This window comes from Miscanthus floridulus, chromosome 5, assembly GCF_019320115.1.
Source record: "Miscanthus floridulus cultivar M001 chromosome 5, ASM1932011v1, whole genome shotgun sequence".
NCBI lineage: Eukaryota > Viridiplantae > Streptophyta > Magnoliopsida > Poales > Poaceae > Miscanthus > Miscanthus floridulus.
The window spans coordinates 116,443,073-116,469,280 of NC_089584.1; the positions used below are offsets into that span (position 1 = coordinate 116,443,073).

The 26,208-nt window shown below is 45.8% G+C and overlaps 3 protein-coding genes across 4 annotated transcripts; 2 read left to right on the forward strand and 1 right to left on the reverse strand.

The window, feature by feature from the left end:
• Window positions 1–2,690: 2,690 nt before the first annotated feature.
• Window positions 2,691–5,239, forward strand: LOC136455179 (classical arabinogalactan protein 7-like). Its single transcript, XM_066455313.1, has 2 exons — window positions 2,691–2,864; window positions 4,889–5,239. The coding sequence occupies exons 1-2, from the start codon at window positions 2,691–2,693 to the stop codon at window positions 5,237–5,239; spliced, it is 525 nt and encodes a 174-aa protein (XP_066311410.1).
• Window positions 4,846–13,489, forward strand: LOC136450545 (protein STICHEL-like). 2 transcript variants are annotated; one of them, XM_066451030.1, is made up of 7 exons: window positions 4,846–5,293; window positions 5,898–7,917; window positions 8,618–8,837; window positions 10,061–10,624; window positions 11,638–12,319; window positions 12,660–12,735; window positions 12,819–13,489. In XM_066451030.1, the coding sequence occupies exons 2-7, from the start codon at window positions 5,971–5,973 to the stop codon at window positions 12,849–12,851; spliced, it is 3,522 nt and encodes a 1,173-aa protein (XP_066307127.1). In that variant the 5' UTR covers window positions 4,846–5,293; window positions 5,898–5,970; the 3' UTR covers window positions 12,852–13,489. The 2 variants fall into 2 exon arrangements, with proteins under 2 accessions (XP_066307127.1, XP_066307128.1); XM_066451031.1 differs by having other exon boundaries at window positions 5,969–7,917.
• A 2,398-nt stretch (window positions 13,490–15,887) lies between these two features.
• LOC136450550 (protein SOSEKI 1-like) lies at window positions 15,888–19,420 on the reverse strand. The gene is made up of 6 exons (XM_066451039.1): window positions 18,840–19,420; window positions 18,648–18,717; window positions 18,267–18,415; window positions 17,523–18,117; window positions 17,261–17,380; window positions 15,888–16,273 (listed from the first exon to the last, which is right to left on the reverse strand). The coding sequence occupies exons 1-6, from the start codon at window positions 18,988–18,990 to the stop codon at window positions 16,072–16,074; spliced, it is 1,287 nt and encodes a 428-aa protein (XP_066307136.1). The 5' UTR covers window positions 18,991–19,420; the 3' UTR covers window positions 15,888–16,071.
• Between the last annotated feature and the right edge of the window lie 6,788 nt (window positions 19,421–26,208).

Consider the following 26,208-nt stretch of genomic DNA (forward strand, 5'->3'; position numbering starts at 1 on the left):
GTTGCCTGAACCAGTATAAATCCTGTGTCATTGAGTGCTAGGCCACCTCCGATCACAACATACAACAAAACTACAAATATTCACTAGTTGGTCACTTTCTGTACCGACAACACGTTTGAAACAACTGACACATTTGGAACATACACTTACAACATACGTGTGTATAGGCCATTGCAACATTAGTTCTACTCTTGCAACATCCAGATCAAACCTTTGCAACATATATCTGAAAACACATGAAACATACGGTTGCAACATATGTTTTTAGCACAACATCTATTTGCTGCTTGGGCGAATGGAGGCTCGTCGACGTGGAGGTCAACGCCGACACTGTGTTCAATGCCACGGAGTGGAGAGAAAGTCATTGGTGCGGAGCTCATCGGCGGCACGGGCAGTGGCTACAACAAGCGGATGGAGGCGGCTGTGGCGGGCGGCACGAGTGCGAGTGGGAGGCGCGGTGGAGACGGTGATCTACGCGGGTATGGGCGCGGGCGGGGCGAGTAGTCCAGACGGACGAACAGACATCCTAATTGTATCATTATCATTGCGGCATCGTTGCTATTGCTATCAAGGGGAAGGCGCCACCTATGGATGCCTTCACGCCTGAGGGGTCGGTGAAGGTTGAGGGCTCCAGGTTGTCACTACAAACGTTTGCAAATGCTGACAGGGTGATGTAGTGGCCCGTCGGGAGGGTGACCTCGAGCGACACCACTTCGCAATGGTTGAGGTCGGTCTAGCCAGCCAACACCACCGCATACACCTCATATGCAACGTCGAAAATATATATAGTAACATCACAGGAGGTAAAAACATGCAAAAGTGCATCCGAGGCTGGACAAGGGCCCTGTCTGATGGGACGTTGCATGTTCCGTATCCTTTGACGTTACTACGAGAGAACACCATAGTCCTACATCTTAGCTCATGAGGTGGTTGTTTCGAAAAAACAACGACCTCTTTCTCTCTGACCTCGTCTTTCTTTCCTTTACGTAAGCAAAAATCCTACGTGGTATTACATAAGATGGAGTATGAGACTGTTGACGTATAGTAACGTACTTCCCGCTCTAATGTTGCATCGAGAATCAGCCCCAAAGCGACGCGTTTGAGAATGTCACTTGCTTTTTTTTTATCAGAATCTACCGTAAGGCTAGTCTCAATGCAACGTTTCATGTCGCTGTTTTCAATACTATTACTCTTAAAAACTGGAACATGAAACACACTCTCTCAATCGGATAGTTTTATTTTGCTGTTTCGTAGACTTGTTGTAGCATTTAATTATTATATTATGCTATGATTAAATATGCTAGATGACTTTGTAGCCGCTTGTTGTGTTCAGATCAAACCTTATCCCCGTATAGCTGCATGCTAGGGATCAACCATGTATGAAAAACGCACTCGCATAGTCTATCTCAGGCCAAGTACCACACGTTTCTTAGTGCCAGCAAGTGGGACCAAGAAAATAAAAAAAACTCATAAAAAAAAAGGTAAAACGGAGGCTCCAAAAGCTCCCCGTGAGGCTGTGACTCCCTTTCCCACGCACCTCACACCAGAGCAGTTCCCCCTATGTGTGCATGGCCGGAGGCTCGGGCGTCGTCAAGCCCGGTGCCCGCGGAATCCGCAGGTGCGACGGTGGTGGGAGCCTCGACTAAGTCGTCGAGGCAGGCACGCTGATTCAGCCGGAGAGGCTGTGGATCTACGTGCGCGGGGGATGCTATAATCGACGTCGACTGCGAGATGCCGCAGGCCAGCAAGCGAAGCAGGCAAGCCGTCCGGCCTCTCGTTGTTGTCGGACGTCTGCTCCTGCTCTGCTGCTAGAGTAGCAGGACTAGTAGTCGCGTGCTCCGACGCCGGTTGACGTCGCGGATCGGGCCGCCCCGCCCCCGTGCGAGCGGCGGGAGGAGGTCGAGGCGGGCGCAGCGAAGCCTGGAGCGATGTCCGGGAGCTCCCTGCAGGACGCGCCGCTGATCGAGGAGGCGGTGCAAGGAGGAAGCGGAGGCGAGACGCACGGGATCCATGCGGATGAAACTTTCCCCCTCAACGCAAGCGTCGTCCGGTTTCCGATGGCTTGGAAACGTCGCCCAAACGTTTCGTCCCATGAACTCAAACCATGCAAAGATTCTATTTTTACTGACACGTCACCTTATTTAATGTTTGAGAATGGACTAACAGGGCCAAGAGGCGTCGACCAATCTCCGACCCCAACGGTCAGTATCGTTTACACCGCCGCCGACGTGAATCCCAATGGCAGTACAGCACGAGCCGGCACGACAGTCGCTCGCTCGCGAGTCGCGAGTTGCTACCATGTGATGCTCGCTCGCGCTGCCAAAAACAATTCCGCCGCTCCAACTCGTCAGCCACAGCCCACACTCCCCACAGGCGAGGCACCAAAGCCAACAGACACCAGCGCCGAAAACCACCCTGGAAGTGCCAACAGCCAAGCCAATCAAAGTAAACAACCACCCGACGCCCTCGAACGGAAGCCAGGTACGCGACAGCCGGCCGCCCTCCTGTTCGCCACCAGCTTCCATTAGGCAGCAGGCGGCCGCCGGCCGGCGCAGCCGCAGCCGTGCAGCTACTTATAACCTCTCGTGCTTCCCCTTTGCCCATCCATCGAAATCGGAAAAAACAACGGCGGCAACAAGTTGATACTAGCTTCTCGCCTGCCTCAGCTCTCATCTAAGCAAAGACGTTCGATGGCAAGGCAACTGAAGGCCAGCCGCAGGATCCTCGCAGCGGCCGTGGCCGCCGTGTTCGTTGCCTCCTCCCTGGTGGGCACGGCCTCCGTGGCCGATGCGCCCGCCCCAGCGCCCACGTCCGGCGCCACGGTCGCCGCGCCGGCCTTCGCCGCAGCGTCTGTCGCCGCGGCGGTTTTCGTCTACTTCTTCTGCTACTAGGTGGCCCGGGCTGGCGGGGAGGAGATACGCGGCGCATGTGCTTGCGTGCATGGCCGCCGCCGCGCGGTCATGATGTGCGCGCCCACATGCTCTTCGTTTGGAGACCAGTTTTGTTCATGATGACATCCTACGTACGACGTACCGATACAAGTGTGATTCGTTATTTATCGCCAGTTTAGTTTCTAAAAATTTTTGCGTACATCACATCGAATCTTGCGGCACATGTATGGAGTACTAAATGTAGACGAAAAAAAAACTAATTGTACATTTAGGTGAGAAATCGCGAGACGAAACTTTCGAACCTAATTAGTCTATAATTAGACACTAATTGTTCAATACAAACGAAAGTGCTACAGCAGCCAAAACCCAAAAAATTTTGAATCTAAACGGGGCCTTATTTGGTGCCGGATTCATCCATTGTCCGTGATATGTGATCATGGCCTCGTTTAGATTGCGAAAAAATTTCAACCTGATAAATAGTAGCACTTTCGTCTTATTTGACAAATATTGTCCAATCGTGGATCAACTAGGCTCAAAAGATTCATCTCGTGATTTCGAACTAAACTGTGTAATTAGTTATTTTTTTTACCTACATTTAATACTTCATGCAAGCGGCTAAAAATTGATGTGATGAAGAGAGTGAAAAAACTTGGAATTTGGATGGCATCTAAACAAGGCCCATGTTTGCGGTGGTGATGCTAAATACTGTACCACGTACTACTACTTCCATTGCATATACTTGGAATCCATCAGTACTTTTTTTTACGAGCGATTCGCAAAATCAAAGTGGTGGTCAACAAAAGCACGCGGGGCTCTATGCCCGATCAATCGATGCACATGATTTGACAGCAAGGACCGACCGATTGGGATTGCGATATGATGCGCTTGCTGACCGCCAGCACGCCACGCCCGCGACGCGGCCAAGTGGTTCCTGAATATTGCAATCCTGTCTAGCCAGTGCACGAGATCACCGTAGCAATTAGTGTTTCATACAGTAAGAAGGTATTCCCTCTGTCCCGTAATAAAAGCAAGTTTAGGATTCAAATGTGTAAAATACTGTAACATTTTTACCCCTAAAAAGTGTAGTGCAGTGATTGGCAGTGCAGGTGCAGATGGAGCAGCCTGCCGCTGGACGGGACTCCAGTGGAAACGAGCAAGCAAATGAGCCCATGTTTAGTTTCAAAAACTTTTCCCAAAAAGTGTTACAGTAGTTACCACATTGAATTTTACGATACGTGTATAAAGCATTAAATGTAGACAAAAAAAAACTAATTGCACAGTTTGGTTGAAAATCACGAGACGAACGTTTTGAGCCTAATTAGTTCACGATTGAACACTAATTGCCAAATAAAAACGAAAGTGCTACAGTAGCCAAATTCCCAAAATTCACCCAACTAAACACACCCTGAGTGGTCCAGACACTTCCATGTAGCTCCCGTCAGAATTTTGTTGCTCCCAATCTGCAGCCTGTTCGTTTGCTCGTATCGGGCTTATAAGCCATGTCTTATCAGCCAACTAACAATAATTTTCTCTCTCACCAAATCAGCCAACAATACTTTCAGCCATGACTTATAAGCCAAACCAGCCTAAACGAACAGGACGGTGATTGTCTACAGCTGCTGAGCTGCGGCAGCTGCCAGCTAGCCCCAGTACTGTTCCTATATTTACCTTCATTTGTGGGATAAATTTCAAACTCTAGACGTGCTTTTATTTCGGGACAGAGGGAGTAAAGCAAAGTGTTTCATAATTCTGTTTCATGAAAAAGTAACGCAATTAGTGTTTCACCGTAGCAACGTACTCCGTATATCGTACTTTCCCTTTTTTTCTCTCCCGTTGGGGGTGCTAAAAATCATATTCATTTCCCGCCAACCGCAGATTAGAAATGGAAAAGGCCCGGCCCAAGTTGCGATTCTGTCCCCAGCCCTCCCTGTCCCGCTGTCCGTCTCCCATCACCTCACTCACTCGCTCAGCCCTGTGCGGCTCTGCCCCTCTTCCAGGTCCCAGCCCTGTCCAGATCCAGATGGGAGCTCCACCGCTGCCCTTCTCCCTGCCCCACGCCGCGCTCCTCTGATCCCGCACTCCCCGAAGTCCCCACTGCCGGCGCGATCTCCGCATTCCCCCACCGCCTGTTCGCCCCACCACCCGCTGATGCCGGCCATACAGGCCACTGCGCCGCCCGGAGTCCTGGCGTGAAACAGCCGTCGCTGCAGCGCAGCCTGGAAGTTCAGAGCACCCGCCTGTTCCCCGCTCCGCCCGCCGCCGCCGTTCATAAAACAGCCCCTCCGCCTGCAGCGCAGAGCCGCCACCGCTGCCTCTCTCCACGGGACACGCCGCCACCGGGAGGGTAGAACCCGGACTCCCTGGGTTGAAGTTGCCGCACCCCCGTTGTCCGACGTACACAGGTACGGATGGAGCGTCCAGCGTCCACTTCTTGAGTGGCGGATGATGTCATTTTTTTTACTAATATTGATCAACAAGTACACAAGCGCTACAATAATGGGGATTGTAATAGGAGCAGCTCTTGGAGAATCGGTAAGGGATTTAGGTCTCTTCGACTCCTATCTGTCGAGATACTCGATGTTAGAGCACTTTTGTCTGTTTGGCTAGATCAAGGTCAGACGATGGCAATTCCCCTTCGTCTTAGAAAACTGGTGCATGAGCTGCATTCTCCTGCTAAGTTGATACAGTAGACACATGCACAACACAAAAGTGTTTTTTTTTAGGAACTGCAGAGTGAATTGCATGTGGTTACATGGAATAGCTCTATAAGCGTGTTTTTTTTTAATTAAGGTAGCAAAATACATGTGAATTCTACTGTTTAGTACCACGCTAGAGTGCACTTTGTGGATTGCTGTCTGGTTCATGGTTCTGTTCCATAGTTTGTGCACATTACTCCTCAGGTAGGAGTGGATAGGAACTCTTATGTTTGTTAATTGTTATTGCATATATACCATTCAGGTTTAATCAAGGTAATCTTTGACATTTTTCATAACTGATCTATTGCAGTGGGATATACTACATTGGCCTGCTTGGACAGTACTTCTATTTTTAATTTGTAAATATATCTCGTTGTTCAGTTATGGCCACTATGGTTGAAGGGTGTGTTGGTCCCAGTGAGCTTCACCTGAAGAAGGAACTTATTGCCTTGAGAAAGGCACGTTTCTTGCGTGATCCTGAAACATGCTCATCCTGGAGGTCCCCGTTAAGCTCTAAATCATTCTTGACAACTTCTTGTGTTATAAATCACAATGAGGTAGGCAGTAGTTTGTCAGAAAAGCATACAGAGCCAGCTGCAGCACCGCCCAAAAGTGAAAAGAAAAGAAAAAACGTTTATCTCTACAACTGGAGACACCATTCTAACAATGAAAGTGGAGTGAAATTAGATGTGGACGATAGACAAGCCCCAGCAGACTGTAGTCTGGAAAGCCCATGTATTTCTAACGGTATGGACTCTAGGAGTGACACATGTCTGGAAGTTCCTGTCAGTATATACAGTGTTCAAGGTTCGAATTCATGCACTCCTGTTAAAAGAACCGTTAGAAGGGTGAGGAGTTCATTCTCAAAGAAAGGAGCTATGAGAAATTCGACCGTTTCAAAGTTGCTAGATCTCCATGTGAACTCTGGTGAGCAGTCTGAGGATACTGAGAACTACAACTCAGAGACTCATGAGCAGCTTCAGAAAGTAGGGTACTTTTCTCGCTCTACATCACCATTGTTTGCTGCATCAGGGTGTTTTAGCTCAACAAATCCTTCTAAGCTGTTGAGAGTGCCAAGAAGAGAAGGATCTTCCTTCTCCTGTACTCCGGTCTCCACTAGCTCCTATTACAGGTACAAAGGGAGGAATCCTAGTACTGTAGGCTCATGGGATGGAACAACTGCTGCTTCACTTGATGACGATGGGCTGAACCAACCAGAACTGTTGAAAAATCAGAGTTGTGGCATTCCTTGTTATTGGTCAAATAGGAGTAAACACAAGGGATCTGAAAGGAGTCGTTCTCCTTCACTTTCTGATACACTTAGAAGAAAAGGCAGCAGTCTTTTGTGTGGGAGTCAGACAATGCATGTGAGAAAGAAATCATCAGGCTCCAATAAATATGGATATCTTAAAAAATCTTCCCAAGGTGCACCACTGTTGGGTGATAGTAGCCATTTTGCTTATTCGTCATTTGATTCAGCTAGTGATGAAGTTTCAACCATCTTTGGAGAACTAGACCTGGAAGCTTTGAGCCGTTTGGATGGCAGAAGGTGGTCAAGCTGTAAAAGCCAGGATGGGATTGCACTGTCTGTGAGTGGAGCTGATCATGTAGTTTCAGATCACAGAAGCTTGAGCCAAAAATATCGACCAAGGTCATTTCTTGAAATTGTTGGTCAAAACTTTGTTGTACAGTCACTTAGTAATGCAATCACAAGGGAAAGAATAGCTCCGGCATATCTGTTCCATGGGCCTCGTGGGACAGGAAAAACATCTTCTGCAAGAATACTTTCAGCAGCTTTAAGTTGTACTGCTACTGGAGAGACCAAGCCCTGTGGAGTTTGTACCGAGTGTAGTGACTTTTTCACTGGAAATGGAATTAATCTAATTGAGGTTGATGCTACCAACAGAAAAGGTATAAACAGAGTAAGGCACTTGATTGAAAATATACCAGCATCTGCAACTTCTTCGCGGTACAAAGTATTTGTCGTCGATGAATGCCATATGGTATCTTCAAAAGTCTGGTCAGCATTTATGAAATTTCTTGATGAACCATTACCTCGTGTTGTCTTCATATTTATAACAATAGACCCTGAAAACCTTCCCCGTTCTGTCGTATCACGTTGTCAAAAGTACATGTTCTCCAAGATCAAAGACATTGACATAGTATGCCGGCTGAGGAAAATTGCTATGAAGGAAAACCTTGACGTTGAATTGGCTGCTCTAGATTTAATAGCGCTAAATTCAGATGGATCATTGAGAGATGCAGAGACAATGTTAGATCAGTTGTGTTTACTAGGGAAGAAGATAACACCATCACTTGTAAATGATCTGGTAAGTTATTTTTCAGATTGTTGGATATTTTTCAAACTATGAAATTTCTCTATTCTGTTGCTTCAATGAGGTATTATTAGGACTTGCACATATCTAAATGGATTATGCTTAGATAAGTTCATCGTGAAGTATGAAGACATAAACACACTGATTACCATATGTTATGTAGATATATGCAAAATAGGCTTTGTTTTCAGTCAATGTTCTCTACTCAATGTCTTGTTTTTCGATTACGGATCCATGAAGCCTTCTCTTTCTGTTTTCTCTGGAATGAACATTCACAAATCACAAACTCTTTGGATTAGATTGTTTGAACTCTCCCTCCCTCCCTTCCTCACTTACTGTACGTTTGTAGTTCATTCTTTAATGGAAAGCAGAACTCTAATAGGGCATTTGGTTTGAGGAATGAGTTAGTCCATCATCTTCTTACTCCTCACTTTTTTGTTTGGTTTGTGGAATGGAATGGGTTGATCCATCATCACCTCATTCCTTACAAGCTAATAATTAGTACAAGTATGAGGAATGGAGTCATTCCATCAAATTCGAGTAATGGACTCATAATGCACCACCTCATCTAGAATGGAGTGATTTCTCAAACCAAACACCCTATAAGATTCCCTCTATAGCTGTAGCAACTTGGAAGTCATAATGGTAATGCCATATTTAGATCAGTCACACAAACTTTAACTATGCTTTACAGGTTGGGGTTGTGTCTGAGGAGAAACTCCTTGACCTATTGGAGATAGCCATGTCATCAGACACTGCCGAAACAGTCAAAAGGTCGAGAGAGCTGATGGATTCTGGTGTCGATCCAGTGGCATTAATGTCACAATTAGCTGGGCTCATAATGGACATCATTGCTGGGACCTATAGATTGGCGGACCCTACTTGCGGTGGAGATGGAATCGGTGGTCGAAATAGTGAGTCTTAACTTTCTGATGCAATCGTTTCAAAATCCATCTTTTGTCTCGCTGACTCACTGTTCATGCTTCACTCGTTAAGTATGTTTTTCTTATGGAGCCAGTCTTCAGTATCATCATTCTTTTTAATGTTGTGCATTAGTGTATTTGGAGTTTCCACCCCTTTGTTGTGGAGGCAACCCACTGTACTTAAGATTCTAATGCCTGATAAATGTTTATGAAATCTTTCCTTTTAGAATCAAGATGTTGATTAACAACTTTGTTGATCTTATGAAATTACATTAGTTAATGTGATTCTCACAAAGTAAACTGATACATTCAGCTTCTCTACTATTAGCTTGTCTGATTGCAACAGTAAACATATGAAACTAAGATAGTGATATTTGATGTTTTAGCACCTTTATAAAAAAATATGAAATGGATTGACAATTGAGCTGTAATGCTTATGTTTATACTAAGAAAATACACTGATTGGATAGTACTTAATTTTCTTGCTAAGGAGATGATGAATTTTTCAAGGACTTATGTAGAACACAACAGTTATGCAGTCATGCCCACCATTTTAAATATAATTAATACTTTTCTCATGAATCAATGCAGGCCTGGATGCCTTCAATGACCATAATTTAATACACTTTTATTGAGAAATACAATTGTTTCCACTTGCATCATATTTGTTGGATACTGTGCTCTCTGTTTTACTAGTTTTATTATCTAACATCTTTAGTTTTAGGGTCTGACTCATATGGCTTTTAAATGTGTGCACCCCTTGATCATTTCCCACAATATGCTTAAATACAGTGTATATAGGTGTGTTGCTCGGCTTTTATTTCTTCTGTGTAACTATCAGAAAATGAAATTATCGTGGTTTGTTTATGACTTACAAGGTTCTATATCCCTAAAGAAACAAATTCATTATGTATTCTTTACATAAACAGTTACTCAGTCAAAAGTGCTAATTTACTTTGTACTTTGCAATATCTGTGCCAAGAAACACATGTAAACTCTTAAACTTAGTAACCTGCCATTATGGATTCTGGATATGTATTTTTTGTGTGGCACCACCACTTGTAATCTATCTTGTCGCTCCAATTGAGATTGGTACAATGGATCTGTGGTCTGTCAATCTGTTGCAATATAGTGCATTCTTGAACGTGTGTTGATCTAAACAAGAAAGATTTATCTCAATTCTGAAGTTCTAACATGTTTGCTGCATTCTTTAGTAACTGATGCTGAATTGGAAAGATTACAACAAGCGCTGAGGATTCTTTCTGACGCTGAAAAGCAGATAAGACTTTCAAGCGAGCGTTCGACATGGTTCACTGCTGCTTTACTCCAGCTTGGTTCTGGTCATAATTCAGAAATAACTCAATCAAAATGCAGCAGTAAGCAAAGTGCTAAAGCAACCAGCGAAACCATGATGGAAGCAGTGAGAGAATCCTCTGCGAGCAGGACTACATCTCATCAATTATCCACTTTTCCTGATTCAAAGAAAATAGTGGATCTGAAAACAACCAGTGGGCACTCTAGTCCTCAGGGCCTTGCTTCATTGTTCTCCAGGATGAGACCCAATGAAAACATGATTTATGGCGAGTGTAGGTCTGTTGATAGAACATTATTGGATTCTGCTCAAATAAGTATTTCTTCTGAGCAAAAGGCTATGAATAGTGGAATCTCAGATAATCTTACCCGAATTTGGAGGAAGTGCATAGAGAACTGCCACTCCAAGACATTGCGGCAGCTTCTCTATGATCATGGGAAACTAGCATCTGTCAAAGAATGTGAAGGTAAAGCATATACTGTATTCTCATTCTTGTCCCAGCTATGTTAATGTTTTAAGGCCTTTCGTTTACAACTTACAGTTACAAGTTTGCTCTAGTACTTCTGGCCACTGGATTTGATGGCCTAAAGCTCGAGTCAGAAACCAAGAATGAGAATTTCTGGATCCTGACTTTACAATATGTGAAAACTTAGGGTAACTAAGCTGCCCCAAAAGCTGAATGCAGTTAGATTACATCTTTTGCTTGCGGTCCCAACTCCATGACGAAATAAATGCAATCATCAGAGTTGTCAACACATAAGTTCAGGTTCCAGCTTTTCGTTTGTAGCCATTTAGCTTCAAAACAGAAATTGCACTATAGCTTGACAAACTGTACTTAGTTGAATCGGTAAATACTGAATACGAAGTCCAAATTAGGTGAAAGATGCAGAAACACTAACCATATTGTTACACACTAGCCCATGGTAATGTATGTAATTGATAAAATTCATTCATTGTTTTATTGAACTAGAGCATATATGTTTCAAACACCGGGCTGGAAAGGAATTCCACCTAATTATTTGTTGATGTATCGAGCTTAGTTCTGTGGTTTAAAAGAAAGATGTAATAGGAAGGCAATTTATATTGGGCCATTCACTCTAAGTTACTAAATCAACTTTTGCTTACTATGTTTTCTTGAAGAAGCCTATTTTTCATTGCAACTTTAAGTCTAGGTACCTTGAAGTCTCCAATTCTTCTGGCTTACATCCAAATTCGGCATTCTTAGTCACTGGCAGTGCAAGCAACAATACTGACCCTGCTTCTTGACAGATTCAGCATATTTGATGCGTAATTGTGACTAAATCTGTATGTTGAGCATGTAAATTATGCTTGAAAAATCTGTGGCATACAAATAGGAACACTCATAAATAAACGAGAGCAACAAGGAAATTTTCTTCCTTTTTCTTGCCACTTATTTGTTCTTTCCTGGTGCACAGCTGTTCATCTGCCCAAACTTGATTTTGGTATACTTCATTTCAGGTACCATTGTTGCTTTTATAGCATTTGAGGACAATGATATAAAGTTTCGAGCCCAAAGATTTATTAGCAGCATCAGAAATTCAATGGAAACTGTACTGAAGTGCAATGTGGAAGTCAGGATTTGTTTAATGCAAAAAATTCTTGCTGGAGGACTAAAGCATGAGACATACCCGGATGAGACAGCTGAATCTGATGTCTTGAGTTGTTCAACGAACAGTGAACGTCGAAAGGGTGTTCTGAATCTATCAGGTGCTGGCGGAGTGCAGCCAAGCAATGTTCCCATGATCATCTCTGATGAAAGTTCAGGAATGCACAGAACAAGAGGTCAGGACGTTTCTGTTGAACAGTTGAAGATATCAGCTCTTGATGAACAAAGGTTAGAGAGTGCATGGCTCCAAGCTGCTGAAAAACCCACGCCTGGTATGTTAAATCAAGCTAGACCTGAGAGAAATCAAATTCTTCCACAAAATGGTGGTCAGCATCACGGGAGGTCCTCAATGGCCAGCATTGTTCCCTCAAGACATGTTGACAAGGATCTGTCTAATGAACTGAAGGCCTTAAAGATCAGTAACAGTCATGGTCCCCATAAAAGTCAAAATGTACAGATGGAGAATGGTTATGCCATTTCACCAAGCCTTTTGCATAGAAATAACCATTTGGCAAATTGTGACAACGAGAGCGTGTAAGTAACATATTTACTATTTGTAATCTGCATGAATCCAGCAATAGTTTTTGATCTTGTCTTTAGAAGATTGGCAGTGCTGCCAGAAAAAGTAAACAACTACATAAATGTAGCTGCATACAACTTACAAAGGGCAGCACACTGACAGAATTTCTTATTTTTTAGTCAAATTAATTGACTTTGGAGGTGGCATTGAAGCATCTTTCCTTAGCATTATACATCTCCATAGTCAACTTTCAACAAAAGTTTCTATACAAAAGTTTCTATGTGTTTCATGGTTCACAAAAGTTTGTGTACATTTCAGCTTGTAACACAAACTATTTCCATGCCTGATTTACAGGGTTTCTGAGTCCGGAGCACCTGGTTGCCATGGGCTCTTTCCATGCTGGAAAACTGAAAAAACAAAAAGGAGAAAGGTAAATTTGAAATGCACTCATATGAAGATATTTCTTTTGGCTATCATGCCTCACATTTCATTCGATTCATGTTCTCGATTCAGGGAAAAGGGCAGTCACGGTTGAGGTCATCTTAAGTTGGCAATTGACAATGATAAAACGGGCATTGTGGCCCTGGATTGTAGAGGAACGTTTGAAGAGATGCATGTGCCTCACGAAACTGCCTTGCTTCATTCTTTCTAGAGGATTTATGAAGACCAATTTGCTATAATTTGCATGCATTTAATTCTGCTGCTGAGGGTTCAGCATTTTCAACGCATGGACTGCGCAGAGGGTGATAAAAGCTGGATACTTCATACTCAGCAGAGATGCTGGACATGCGGATTTTAACAAGTCATTCTGATCCATCTATGCTTCTTGTACAGACATTTGGGTGTGTAACACCTTGCTGAGTCGCAGGGCTGAGGCGTGAGGCGGTCAGCGGAATTAGGAAATATTCACCATGTTCGCTTGAGCTACTTTTCAGCCATGTAACAGTATTTTTCTCCCACAATATTTCAACATAAGCATCAGCATAAGCGAACAGGGTGATTGATTGGCGAGTTGATGAGACGCACTTATTTTTCAGCATTTTTTTGTACCGTATTTGACAGCAGTTGAATTTACTTGTTATTATTGTACCACCTCTTTTTGTTAGAACAAAAGAAGACCTTACGTCGATAAGTTGTGACTTTATCAAGTTTGTACAAAAACTATCAACCCCTTCGTTTGTCAAGATTTACATTTTGTATCGGTGGTTTAAAATCTCTATTCTACTACTATATATGCTAATACCGACCATTCTCTATCTAATCTACCCTTTTACCCTCAGCAGTCAATTGCATATGCTCAAGTGTAGTTGTGTTGCTGCATAAAATGCATGTTTATCTCACACACAAGAAAAAACGCAATGAATAACTCACTGCATCACTTCATATATATATAGCTGTGTAAACAGGTCGATCTACATGAACCAAGAATCCAAGATGCGCACACTCCCAACCGGCAACTCTCGTACGTCAACCGATCAAAACACACCCAACATGAAAATACTGGCAACAACAATCAAGTAAAAGTAGCGATGAAGACGACGCGCGCAACGGCAACCCAGCTCAGCTGAAGAGGTACCCAACGGCGGCCACGGCGAACGTGCCGATAGCGAGCGCCGGACCAGCAGTCACGGCGGCGGCGGCCCCGGTGCTGGGGCTGGCGGGGCCGGGAGCTGGCGCCGCCTCGGACGCGGTGGCGACGCCGACGAACGACGAGGCCACGACGGCTGCTGCCACGGCGAGGATCCTGAGCCTGAGGGTGGCCGCCATCTCGCTAGCTAGCTTCTCGATCGGTCTCGGTGCTCGAGATATGGGAAGGAGGAGAGGAGGAGCACGAAACTAGCGAGCCAGGCTTGTTGGGATGGGAAAGGGCGGGAGGGAGAGGCCGGGCATATATAGCTAGCTGGTGGCGGGGCCTTGTTTAGGCGGAGGACGCGTGGCCTTGGTCCTTGGAAACGAGGATGAGGCTTTGGAGTTTCACAGCCTGGCTGGCTGGCTGGCCTGTCTTAATTTTAGGCTTTGCTGTGATTAGCTGGGGGTGATTGCGTGGGCGGTAGTATCTGAATGAATGGTCAGTTTTTGGTCTCTTGTGCCGGGACGAAGCAAGTACATGTGTGTGCGCGCTAGCCAAGGCGGGCGCCAACCGGTGTGTTATTTGTGCTAGTAATAGTCATCATCAGTATCATCGAAGGATTCGGTGGCTTTGTTGGTTGATTCAGCCGCCTTGCTTGTTGTTCGAGTATCGCAAGAAAACGTTGGTTGTGGAGTTTGGTTACGATGAACTTATGATGCAACTGCTCGGCAGGACCCATATCGGCCTCGTTCGCTTCGCTGAAAAAACCAGACGAAACACTATTTCAGCTGATTTGTTGTGTGAGAAAAACACTGTTTCAACTAAAAAAACAAGCTGAAAAGTACGGATTATAAGACAAGAAACCACACGCGCCGGCAGGAATGGTGGCGTGGGCGTGACCCGGCCGCTCGGGCATGAGGGCATTCCTCACACTTCCCCGCTCTGCCTCTTGCCTTCCGCGCGCTGGTTAATTGCCGGCCGCCCTCCCTCTGTCCCTCCCCCATCGTGCTGCCGACGCCGACGTCCACCTGGCCGCGCTCGGTCCTCTCTTCGCGCCCCGCCGACAATTACATGAAGAGTGGCCGGCCGGCCGGCCGTAGCTTGCCTACGTGCTCCGTCACGAATTCACGATTCGTGCCTACATGTCGTCGTAGGCTCGTAGCTGCTACTCCCCCGCACCGTACGTCATGATGGAACCACTGTAGTACTATACACGAATGCACGTAATTGTTCCACGCGCTGTTGGCTTAGCAAAAATAACTGCGCTGCCACACACCACCGTATCTGATGAGTGATGAGTGATGACCGTTACAACTCAAGACAAACACATGGCATGATCCGAAGGACCGGTCGAGTTTATATTTACTTTTTTTTTAGATTACGGAAAAAAGATTCCAGCCTTCACATTCTGCAGTGAATGCTTATGGCTTAAACTTACAAGAAAGGGACTGAGCCCAAGCTTCCGCTAGGCGGGCAAACCTGACAAGTTTCCGCTAATCGGACTAACCTGACAAACACATGTGACCTTACATTAGAAGGCAACAAATCAAAATGTCCAAAGCTCCACTGAACCCCAACCAGACAAACCTGGCAAGTTTCCGCTAATCGGACTAACCTGACAAACACAGGTGACAAAACAAGATGTCCAAAGCTCCACTGAACACCAACCAGACAACACTAAACTCCTAGCTTCAAGAGAAGGCAGATCAAAACACACATGCATTAAACTCCTGTCCTCTTGAGATTCTTCCACTCACTGGAGCCAAAAAAGTTGTAGCGCCACGCCTTCTAAATGTCTGCATCCCTCTTTCATCGTTCTTTCCTCTTCTTCTTTAGACAGCAGTGACTATTGCCTGATCTAAAAAGTTTATATTTACTTGCACTGGCTACCTGAAAGCTTAGGAACGGTCCAAAGCAGCAAGCACACACTGTTAACCCAAACATCGATGCGCAGAGGCGATCAAATACAGAAAGTCATCTATTTTTTATTCACAGATGAAGCAAGCAAAATGTCGAGACAAACAGGTATATATGTATTGCTGCACACTGCCAGAACTAGACAAAATGATCCCAACAACGTCGCTTCATTCGATCCGCACGCACGATGTACATCCCATTCCGCAACATTAGTGTATTGAATTCATTTTTGAGATCAGCTAGAAGAGCAATCGGTTCAGTTTACGAATGACGATCCCGTCAGGATTCCGTGAGCAGGAAGACGGCGGAGGCTGAGGACGGCCGCTCCGACTCCGAGGAGTAGTGGCCGGCGGTCGGCCAGTTGCGCCTCCTGTCGGTGCTGGGCCGGGCGCTGGTGCTGCTCCTCATCCGCTCCTTGAAGCCCCGGCACGACTGCATGTGCGAGTGCAGCTCCTGCGGCTTGAACTCCTTCCCGCACTGCCTGCATCCATCCACGTTGTAAAAAACATGCGTACGTGAGACGGCAGGCATATCGTATTATTAATACTACGTGGAGAATCTCTGCTTGACAACCTGTTACTAATTGCAACACACACCAATGCTCAGGGTACTACTCCCTCCGTCCTAAAATATTTATCATTTTCGCTTCCCGAAAAACAACTTTAACAAAAATATAAATATTTATGGTACATAATTAGTATCATTGGAAAGATTTTTGAATCTAGTTTTTTAATAAATTTATTTAGAGATATAAATGTTGCACGTATTTTCTATAAATCAAGTCAAACTTGCGGCACGAAAACCAAAAGCGACAAATAATTTGGGACAGAGGGAGTAGAACCGAACAGCACGGCCAAGCAAAATTCAGACACACCAAATTCAGAAATGTACACCAGTAGTCGTTCAGCCTGGTCGACTAGGTGAGCAGGCCTTATCGACTGACCATGTTAAAACCTATAATAATTTGGGACAAATAATTTGGATCAGTGGGGTTCTAACAGATGCAAGTACGGGAAGCTGTTAGCACGTCAGTATCGGTATATGTTCTTGTCACTGGATAATATACTTCCTATACTCCTATATTAAAACCTTAAGAATAATCTACGAATAAATTTGAATGTTTAAAAATGCACCCTCTTTCGTCTTCTACTCGTTCGGGATAACTTGACCCTACCTTGTACAAGATCCACGAATGAAACAGTACGGACCAGGCAATTTATCGCCATTATCTAGTCTAGTAAAGAGAATCAGAATCTCTTCCCCTGCTGTCACGGGCAGGCGGAGCTGAACGGAACCGATTGAGCACATGAATGAAACCCGATTGGCCAAATCACAGCGAGACCGAGCGACCAGCATGCAACGGGGTCAGAACTCAGAACCGAACCGAATCGATCAGGTTAACGAGAAATTAAACAAGCACACACAGCCAGTAGTGAACAACAGAAGCATCGCAGGGAGCGGCACTTACGAGCAACGCGGCAGGGTGGCCGGCTTGTTTGCGTCGTGCTTCTTCTCCCCGTCTCGCTTGCGCTGCTGCTTCTCCTTGCCGCCCTTAGGCGGCCTCGCCGCCTTCCGGTTCCGGCTCACGCTGCCACGCACGCACGCACGTACGCGCTTGCAAAAGTTAGCAAAAAGGAACTAACCAAACCAAGCCATCGAATTGGATCGGCCTGCGTGCCGACCGATTCTTGTGTGCCGCGTGACGTGAATATGCGTTTCCAACAACTCACCGTAGGCCGCAGCCTTCCATGCCGGGGCACGTCGGCGTGGGCGGCGGCGGCCAGTCGCCGCCGCCGCCGTCCAGATGCCGCCCCGCCAGGGGGCGGAGCGCGGCGTCGTCGGCGTCGGCGCGCGCGCACGTCAGCATGTTGTGGAGCGCCCGCGCCACGCGCATCCTCCGCGCCTGCTTCCCCACCGCGTGCGCGTGGCCCCTGACGCCCCCCGCCGCTCCCTCTCCCTGCGGCTGCTCCTCTACCGCCGCAGCCTTGGTGTCGGCCTTCTCGGCTGCCGCTTCTCCTTCGTCGTCCTCCTCCTTGTCCTCGTGTTTTTGCCGCTGGTGGTTCTGTGACCGTGACACCTCGATCTTGATCACCACTTGCTCCTGATGCTTTTGCTCGTCGAGGCCCTGCGGCTTCTCGATCTTGAACGGGGCCGTGCTGCGGCGCGCCGACTCGCAGCCTCCGGGCGAGTCCTGGTCCGCAGGCGGCGGCGGCTTCGGGGAGCTCTCGTCGGAGTCCGGCGTCGTCAGTACCACCTCCACGGGGCCGTTCTGATCGTCGTTGCACGGCGTCACGTCTTCCTCTTCCTCCTTGCGTTTCTTCTCGCCTGGTATAAACGACAGCGGGTCGAATTGTTAACCTCAACGCAGAAATGATAACAAAAACCATTCCGCAAAACAAAAAGATTGAATGATGAGAAAACCTAGGCCAGATAGAAACAAAATGGAATGGAAATTCAGGCGTGGATGAGTTCACCTAAGGAAGAAGTCCTTCTTGGCGCTTGGACGCAGGGAGGAGGTGTTCCCCGGACGTCGCAGCCCTTGAGCACGTACTCGTTGTCGGAGACGGGCGTGATGAGGTCGTCGTCCTTCAGGTCCTGCCACACGTACCCGGCCTTGTACTTCCTGGTGATGAGGAATAATGGGAGGATTATGTATATATCAGGAAATTAAATAGACTAGAACCTCTAGTCTAACAGAATAATATCGACATGGATCAAGAAATTAGTAACATTCAATCAATACAGATCGACACAGCCAAAGAAAGAAACGAATTAACTGGCAACCAAAGAAAATCCTCGTCATATTTATAGGAAGGCAGAAATGCTGCACTGCGGTTCATCGATCATCATACTACCTTTTGTAGGACCAGGAGTAATTGTCCGGCATGTCCTTGCCGCGCAGCTCGGAGAGCCACCTCTTGACATCTGAACGAACAAAACGGTTCGGCACGAACGGCAAAGAATAATGAGCGGCATTGATCGACGATCGCACGTAGTAGATGCAAAAATGGATCTGAAAATGGAGGAAGAACGGCCGACGAACGTACCGCGGAGGCGGACGCCGCCGGCGCGGTTGAGGTGGTTGACGCGGAAGAGGTGCGGGTGGTCCGTCCGGCCGCCGCGGCTCAGGAAGTAGACCACGTTGATCCGCCTCACCTCGCCCCCGCCTCCCGCTGCTGCCCCTTTGCGCGAGTCCATGATGCCCCTCCCCCCTTAACCTCTCGGTATCGCTGGCCGGCGGCGGCGACAACGAGAAGGACAATCCGAGGGAACAAGGAGATAGCACCAAAAAATCAAACCTGATGCGTGCCAGCACCTGCGCCCGATCTTTGTCCCCTATTTAAATCGAATCGACCGCTCATGGATTGGAGACGGGGATGCAACCGGAATTCTGATTTTCGCAAGAGGCCAAGAGGGGCGGGCAAAGAGGGAGGCCGGCGCCGCGTGCATGAGCCGACGCAGAGATTTCTTCACGGGCGGATCCAACAGGCAGCGTCGCGCGTCGCGTGGCTCAAAATGTTGTTGAGGGATTGGAGGGCGTGGCAGAATACTATAGAGGAGGAGGAGAGGGCCCCTGCTGCCCTGCAGCTGCTGCAGGCCCCCCTCTCCCTGCCTGGCGTAGGTTTGAGAATCTAGGGGATTATAATACGACGATGTCTGCGTCTGGAATGGGGCCAATCGCTATTTATACGGACTGCTTCTGGTGACCGATGGCGATTGGATGGCCCACCTCGTAGGGATAGAAGGAATCATCGCCCCGATCGAGGCATTATTGTCTTTGCTCGGGTTCAGCTCGTTTTCACCCCGATTTTGATAGGAAGGATCGTTTAAATTCAGTGTGCAAATTCAGGGTGTTCGGATACTGAAAAAAATAAATTATAGAATCCTTCAGTAATACGCAAGACGAATTTATTAAGCCTAATTAATCTATCATTAGCACATGTGTTACTGTAGTACCACGTTGTCAAATCATAGACTAATTAGGCTTAAAAAATTCGTCTCGTAAATTAGTCGCAAACTATACAGCTAGTGATTTTTTAGTTTATATTTAATACTCCATATAAGTATCAAATATTCGATAGGATAAACAGTAAATTTTAGGGGAGAAACTAAACATGACTAAAGTGATCTTTTATTTCACTGAGCTAGTAAACGCCAAGCGCAGTGCTACATGGACTCCTACGTGGGACAGGTAAATGCTGGAACGCAATACGGACATGATGATAGATTGAGATTCACGTGGACGGTAACAGTCGAGCTTGAGCTTGTAAAAAATACACCCGCAATTTAAAGCTATCTGGCCAATGCAAGGCCAACAAACGGATTGGACCACTAGCGTCCGGTCGTCCTGGCCGAGGCCCTCGTCCGCATACCCGCGCTGCAGTACTAGCGATCCACGCTCGCGCTTGTAAAAAAAAAAAAAAACCAGCACGCTCCGTCTATGACTGGGTTTCACGATCCCATGCGGGGCCCACGTTGCCTAGACGCCGCCCGCTGCCGGACCGCGCGAGGGGATCGCTCGTGTCGTCTCCGTTTCTCACGCACGTGCTAATATGTGCAACACCTGATCTATTTTTAAAATATTAAGATAAAATATTTGCAACATATATCTGAAGACAAATAAAACATTTAAAACATGCTTCTGAAATACTTGTAAAAACACATGAAAACCATTGCAAACATACGCAATATGCAGTTAAAACACTTGCATCATATGTGTGAAATGTATGAAACATTCATATAAACACACTTGCAACAATACGTCCAAAAATACAGATGAAACATTAGGAACAGACCTTTGCAATATATACACCAATTGCAACATTCTGATCTACTTTTGCAACATTCATCTAAAATAATTGTAACATACTGTCGGCACGAAAATACGTCGACACACAGCAAGCCGGAAGGATATGCTTGACGGAGCAAAGCTCGAGATCCGCTTAGCTTCAACGTAGGACCAGTCGACCCTACGAATTCCTCCCGGGTGCGTGTTAGTCAATTTGACTTGCAATTGACAAGGAGAGAAAGTTTATCAGTAATTTAAGGTGGAACATGCTAGTCTTTGCCCAAACAATTCTAAGTGTGTCACTTCGGGAGTTGCCAGTGTTAGCCCACCAGATCATGGAGATGTCCAACCACTCACTAGTGTTGCCGAGTACGCGCTAGTGATGCCGACCACGAACCATCGTTATTTTACCTCTATTCATAGCGTGTGGTTGGACAACGTTAGTGGTGATCGACAACGCTGGTGAGTGCTTGGTCATCCAGTGGGCTGACAGCCAAACGAAAAAATTGATTAAATAACCCGATACAAGAAGAAAATCAGCTGTTAAGAACTGTAATGCTCGCGGGTTGTGACTGATTTTATAATGACAATTACGACGTATCCAATTTTAGTGATTATTTTCCTTGAACTATTAACATGTATGTGTCAGAGATACATCACTGGCTAAATCAGATTTCGATCAATACGTAGTGTAGAGCCAATGAATTTAGTAAGAAAAAGGGATATGCCACGCACACAATGGACTATTTGATACAGACAGACCCATGAACCGTCTAGACCTAATCCATTACTATCAACAGTGAGGTTCGATCGGATCGATGCAGCTATGATGATAACAACAAACTAAATCCAGAGAATTCATAGAATCGACCATACTTCAACAGGTTCATGAGAGCGTGTCATATCTGTGAAAGCGTAGACGAATCGAGTAAAAGAGCCGATTCAAATAGAAAAAGGATCATAGCATGTGAATAATAGACTATTCAACACGAGCAGACCTATCAACTCCTCAAATCTAACCTATCATCTTTAACAGTGGGGTTCGACCGGATCAATGCAGCCATAATAAAGATAATAGATTCTATCCTTAAAAGAAAACAGATCTACTCATATTTAACAGGATCATGAAAACACACTATAAACGTTGAAATACGGGCGATCGACTATCTAGCCAATGCAGGCATAGCAAATAGCCAGGGTCATGCCTGGTTGAAAGCAAACCTACCAGCTAGCATCCTCTGATCTAGAGTACTAACAGTGAGGGTCGACCGGATCGATGCAACCGTGATAGTGGGCTATAGACCAGATTAAACTAGCTAGTAAACCTTCTTAAGATCAGACATGCCTTGACCGCGTACTATGCACGATCAAGATCGAAGTAGAATAGCCGATAAAACTTAACCCGTCGCTTAAAGTAAGGATCGTTGCAATGTAACAAGACAAATGAGGGGTTAAAAGGATGTGAGACCGATCTAGATCGATCTCGACCAGGCAGGCTGATGTTGCTGCAAACTAATGACGATAAAAACATCAGTAAGATCAGTAACTTAATGAATCTACCCAAAGGACGCCACCCTTAGATAGAGCCAATAACTTGACCTTTAATCTAATTCGAGCAGTAGAGGTCGACCGGATCGATGCAGCCATACTTGAACTAGATAAAGATCGATAACTAGCTTATACTAGAGTTTACAGTGGACGTCGAACTTAACCGATGCAGCTGTACAAATAGAAGCATAAGCCATGACGGTACTTACAGATAAGTCAAAGGTCAGCTAGACCGATGTAGCCCTACTTGTTGAAGAACTCGCCGGAATCTACTCTACTCCTACTCCTAAGGGTTGGCACGGAGCCGAAAAGAAAGTAACTTGTATTGATTGATTGAATGTGTTTTACAATGGCGACGGGTACATATTTATATCCTGGACTAATGACCTCTGATAAGCTATGTACATAACTTGGCTCAAAAGAAATATCTAAACTAAAGAAAATACTAAGATACATGGGCTCTAATTTTCCTTACGTAGAGTCCTTGTCAATGAAGCTTCCTCGACCGATGTGTCCTTTCTTATTTAGTTCAATGAGCAAAGATCATGTGCGCATACACATCTCGCCGAGTACATATACGAATATGACACCTAGCCGGCCTTGTACATGCACGTATATGATACGCCATTCTTGCTTCTTCCTTTGTTGAGTTGCACCTGGATGTTATGTTTTTTGTGTCAAATAAAATAAAATAATATTCCTTTTCCTTCATGTACGGACTCCAGAAATAGCAGCGTATATCCATATATCAACTAAATTAGGAATAGATGTGGCCAAATATGCTAATTGGCCGTACATGTAAATAGCTGAACATGCAAGTCTTGGTGTTATGTGTGTATGCATATCTCTTTTCCTTTAATCTTTCTATCTTCTCTTGCTTTTCCCTTATCTTCACGTGAGGAATTCCTAGACGTCATGCATCTCCAAAATATATTAAACAATATTTCCTGGCTGGCGAAGAGCTTTCTAGACGTCAAGTATTTCCAAACATATCTCCAAATATATTAAAGAATATTTCCTGGCTAGTTTACAAATATTTATTGCTTTTGACACCATCGGCTGATTCCTCTCTGTCCAGGGTAAATGTGCAAAATTTTGGTGTAAACACATACCTATGAAACATCCAAAACACTTGAAACATAAACTTGCAACATGCGTTTTCAGCACATCGCAACATCTCCTTGCTGCTTGCAAAATGGAGGCTCGCCAACGTGTGGAGTTCAACGAAGGCAGCCGTGCCATCGCCACCATCGACTTGATGGACTCCGCCTACTACGAGGCCGGCGGGGACCCCTTCGTAGCCGCTGGTATCGTGGGCTCGACACGTAGCCCTGTCGATGTTTGACCACCAATAGCCTGCCACGGGGGTCCCCGGGGCAGTATGTTCGGGCTTCAGCGTATGCAGAACTCGACGGTTAACACAAGAGACAGTCGATTTATCCTGGTTCGGACCCTCGATCTTTGATCGAGTAATAGCCCTACGTCTAGTCGGCATTAGCCTTTGCGTTGGATTGATTGTAAGGTGTTGTGTTCTGTACAATTGTTCTTCTCTCCTCTTAGGAGCCCTGCCCTCCTTTATATAGTCAGGAGACCAGAGTCCTAGTTGGTTTACAATAAGATTTCCTAGTAGGATTACTGAATAGTACTACTACTAAGATTACATGGGAAGAATCCTAGTTGGACTAGATCTTCTCTCTCCCTTGCAGGGTATCCTGTGGGTCCCGCATCGACAAGCCCCCGAGCACTTCATGGTTGAGCTCTGAAAGTCTCGTTTTGCTCCTTCAAGTCTTGTTGAGTAGGAAAAAACGTCATCCGAGTGCTTTCTGGAGTGAAACCTTGTAGCGCTTCTTAAGACCTTCGAGTGGTGAGTGCTTTTTTGAAGAAAAAAGTACATCCATCTGGTTGTAGCCCCCGAGCCTCTTGCTATTTAGAACAAGGAGCTGGAGGATCTTGTCTTGAAGTTGCTCTGTTTGTTCATTGAAGTTTTATAAAAAAGAACTCGAATATGGCTCGTTCCGGGTTCTTTTTGTTGGAATGTCTTGAAGTGGTCTGTGTTGAGGAAGTCTTTTGGCGACGTGCGCTTTTTCGAAGAAAAAGGGCACTCACTGAGTGTAGCCCCCGAGCCTCTTGCTATTTGGAACAAAAAGTTGGAGGGTCTTGAATCTTTATGTTGTTTGAAAATTTATGTTCTGAAGTAGTCCCTGAGAGTTGGATTATGTCATCATTTGAGTAGTTTTGCGGCATCTTTTTGAAGCAGCCCTTTAGTCTTGGATTAAACAGTCATCCGAGTAGTTTCACAGCATGCAGCTTTCGAGCGTATATCCTTGTTGTTTTGTTCAGGAAGAACTCGGACGTGAGGTCTTGGCGTATTCTTTGATGGTTTGCTGTTGTCAGATGTAGTTGTATGGTGGTAGTTGAGTGTAAATGCCTTTTGTTCATGGGTTGTACTATGCTGGTATATTCTTCTGAATATGCCCGTCTTCGAGTACTGTTCCTTCTTGCCTGAGTCATCCATTATTGAGTCCTGTCTTTTCACTGTGTCCTTGGTTAGTCTTATTTCGTTGGTACTCCTAGTCCATGTGCGCTGCTCCTTTGATCTATAAATACTGTCCTGGAGAGCTTGTTTTCATCCATTGGACATTCTGTTGAAACCTTCATGATCATGAACATGGTAGTTTGTGAAGTAGAGCAGCTCCCGGGCATATTTTGTAGTTCCTGTGTGTCTTGTCATAGCTGGAGGAAGTCTTGTGATAGGGATTAGAGGTAGGCTAATCCTGCGACAGCATTGTGCCAGGATGTACGTGGCGGTAGTTGGAGGAAGTCTTGTGATGTGGGCTTCGTTCCTTCATCTGGCAGTTCTGGGTTGATCCTCGTCGCCTGTCTTGAGACTGTCCGGTGCAGATCAACACCATATCCAGCATCACATCGGTCTTGGGTAGACAGATGCCCGTCGGCCTTCTCTGCTCCATGTTGTCTTGCCGTGCTGCCGATTTCCGCCTTGGGTGCACTGCGTCTGTCCTTTGAAGAAAACAGTGTAGCCGATGGCGGTTTGTCCTTCCGAGTAGCAATTTAGGACACGTAGTCGTTCCAGAGCCTAGCCGTGTCCGTGTTCCTCTTTGCTACTTTGCTTTTCATGGTGCCAAGTTCGTTGGGTCTTGTAAGATTTGTGATCTTCTATTTTTGAAGTTGCTTGTAATGGAACGAATCTTGTCTTCTGAGTTATCCTTTACTTTTTTGCTGTGATCCCTGTCATTCATGAGATTACCGAGTTCTTTCCTAAATAACCGGGTTCTTTTGTTCCTTGCGAGGTAGTTCTTTCTTTCTTCTTGGTTTGACGAGTTGTTCTTGTAGCGATCTGATAACCCTGCCGTGGTGCTGGACGGATAAGTCTGAAATCTGCCCATTGGTTTGTACCGTTGTGTGGATTTGTGCCCTCCGTCGTTTTAGCTGCGTCGGTAAATGGACCGTTGCGTTCTCACACTATGTTTTAACGGGCCTTGTGGGCCGTTTTTATTACTGAAAAATCTATTTAAAGACCTTTTATCTTCCTTTCCTTTGCTGCCTAGCTCTTACCTTTAAACCCTAGCTTTCAGAAATCCGCCGCCGTCATCGTCGCTGTCACCCGAGCACCACCATCCTAGCTTCATCTTCCCCAGTGCCTTTTTGCTTCCGCTAGTTCATGGGAAAAAAGAAAACCGCAAGCAAGTCCCAGGCGACCTTCGTGGACGAGGAGTCATCCCTTTCTTTGATCGAAAACCAGGAATTCGTGGCCATGAGGGCTGCTCAGAAGGTTTGGCCGGCTCCAACAACAAGCGAAGATCAGTTGCACGAGCTCGTCAGCGACGGCTTGATCCAAAGCAAAGTCATCGCTGAATGGAGAGTTCCGGGCGAGCATCGGGTTCCAGCTCCGGGTCCTGGTGAGATTGTCCTCTTCGTTTGCTTTGTTCGCGCCGGACTTTGCCTTCCTGCTTCCGCCTTCCTTCATCAGTTTCTTAGTTATTTTGGGGTTAGTCTGAACCATCTAACCCCTAATGCCGTTCTCCATCTTTCTGTTTTCGTTCATCTTTGTGAAGCTTTCC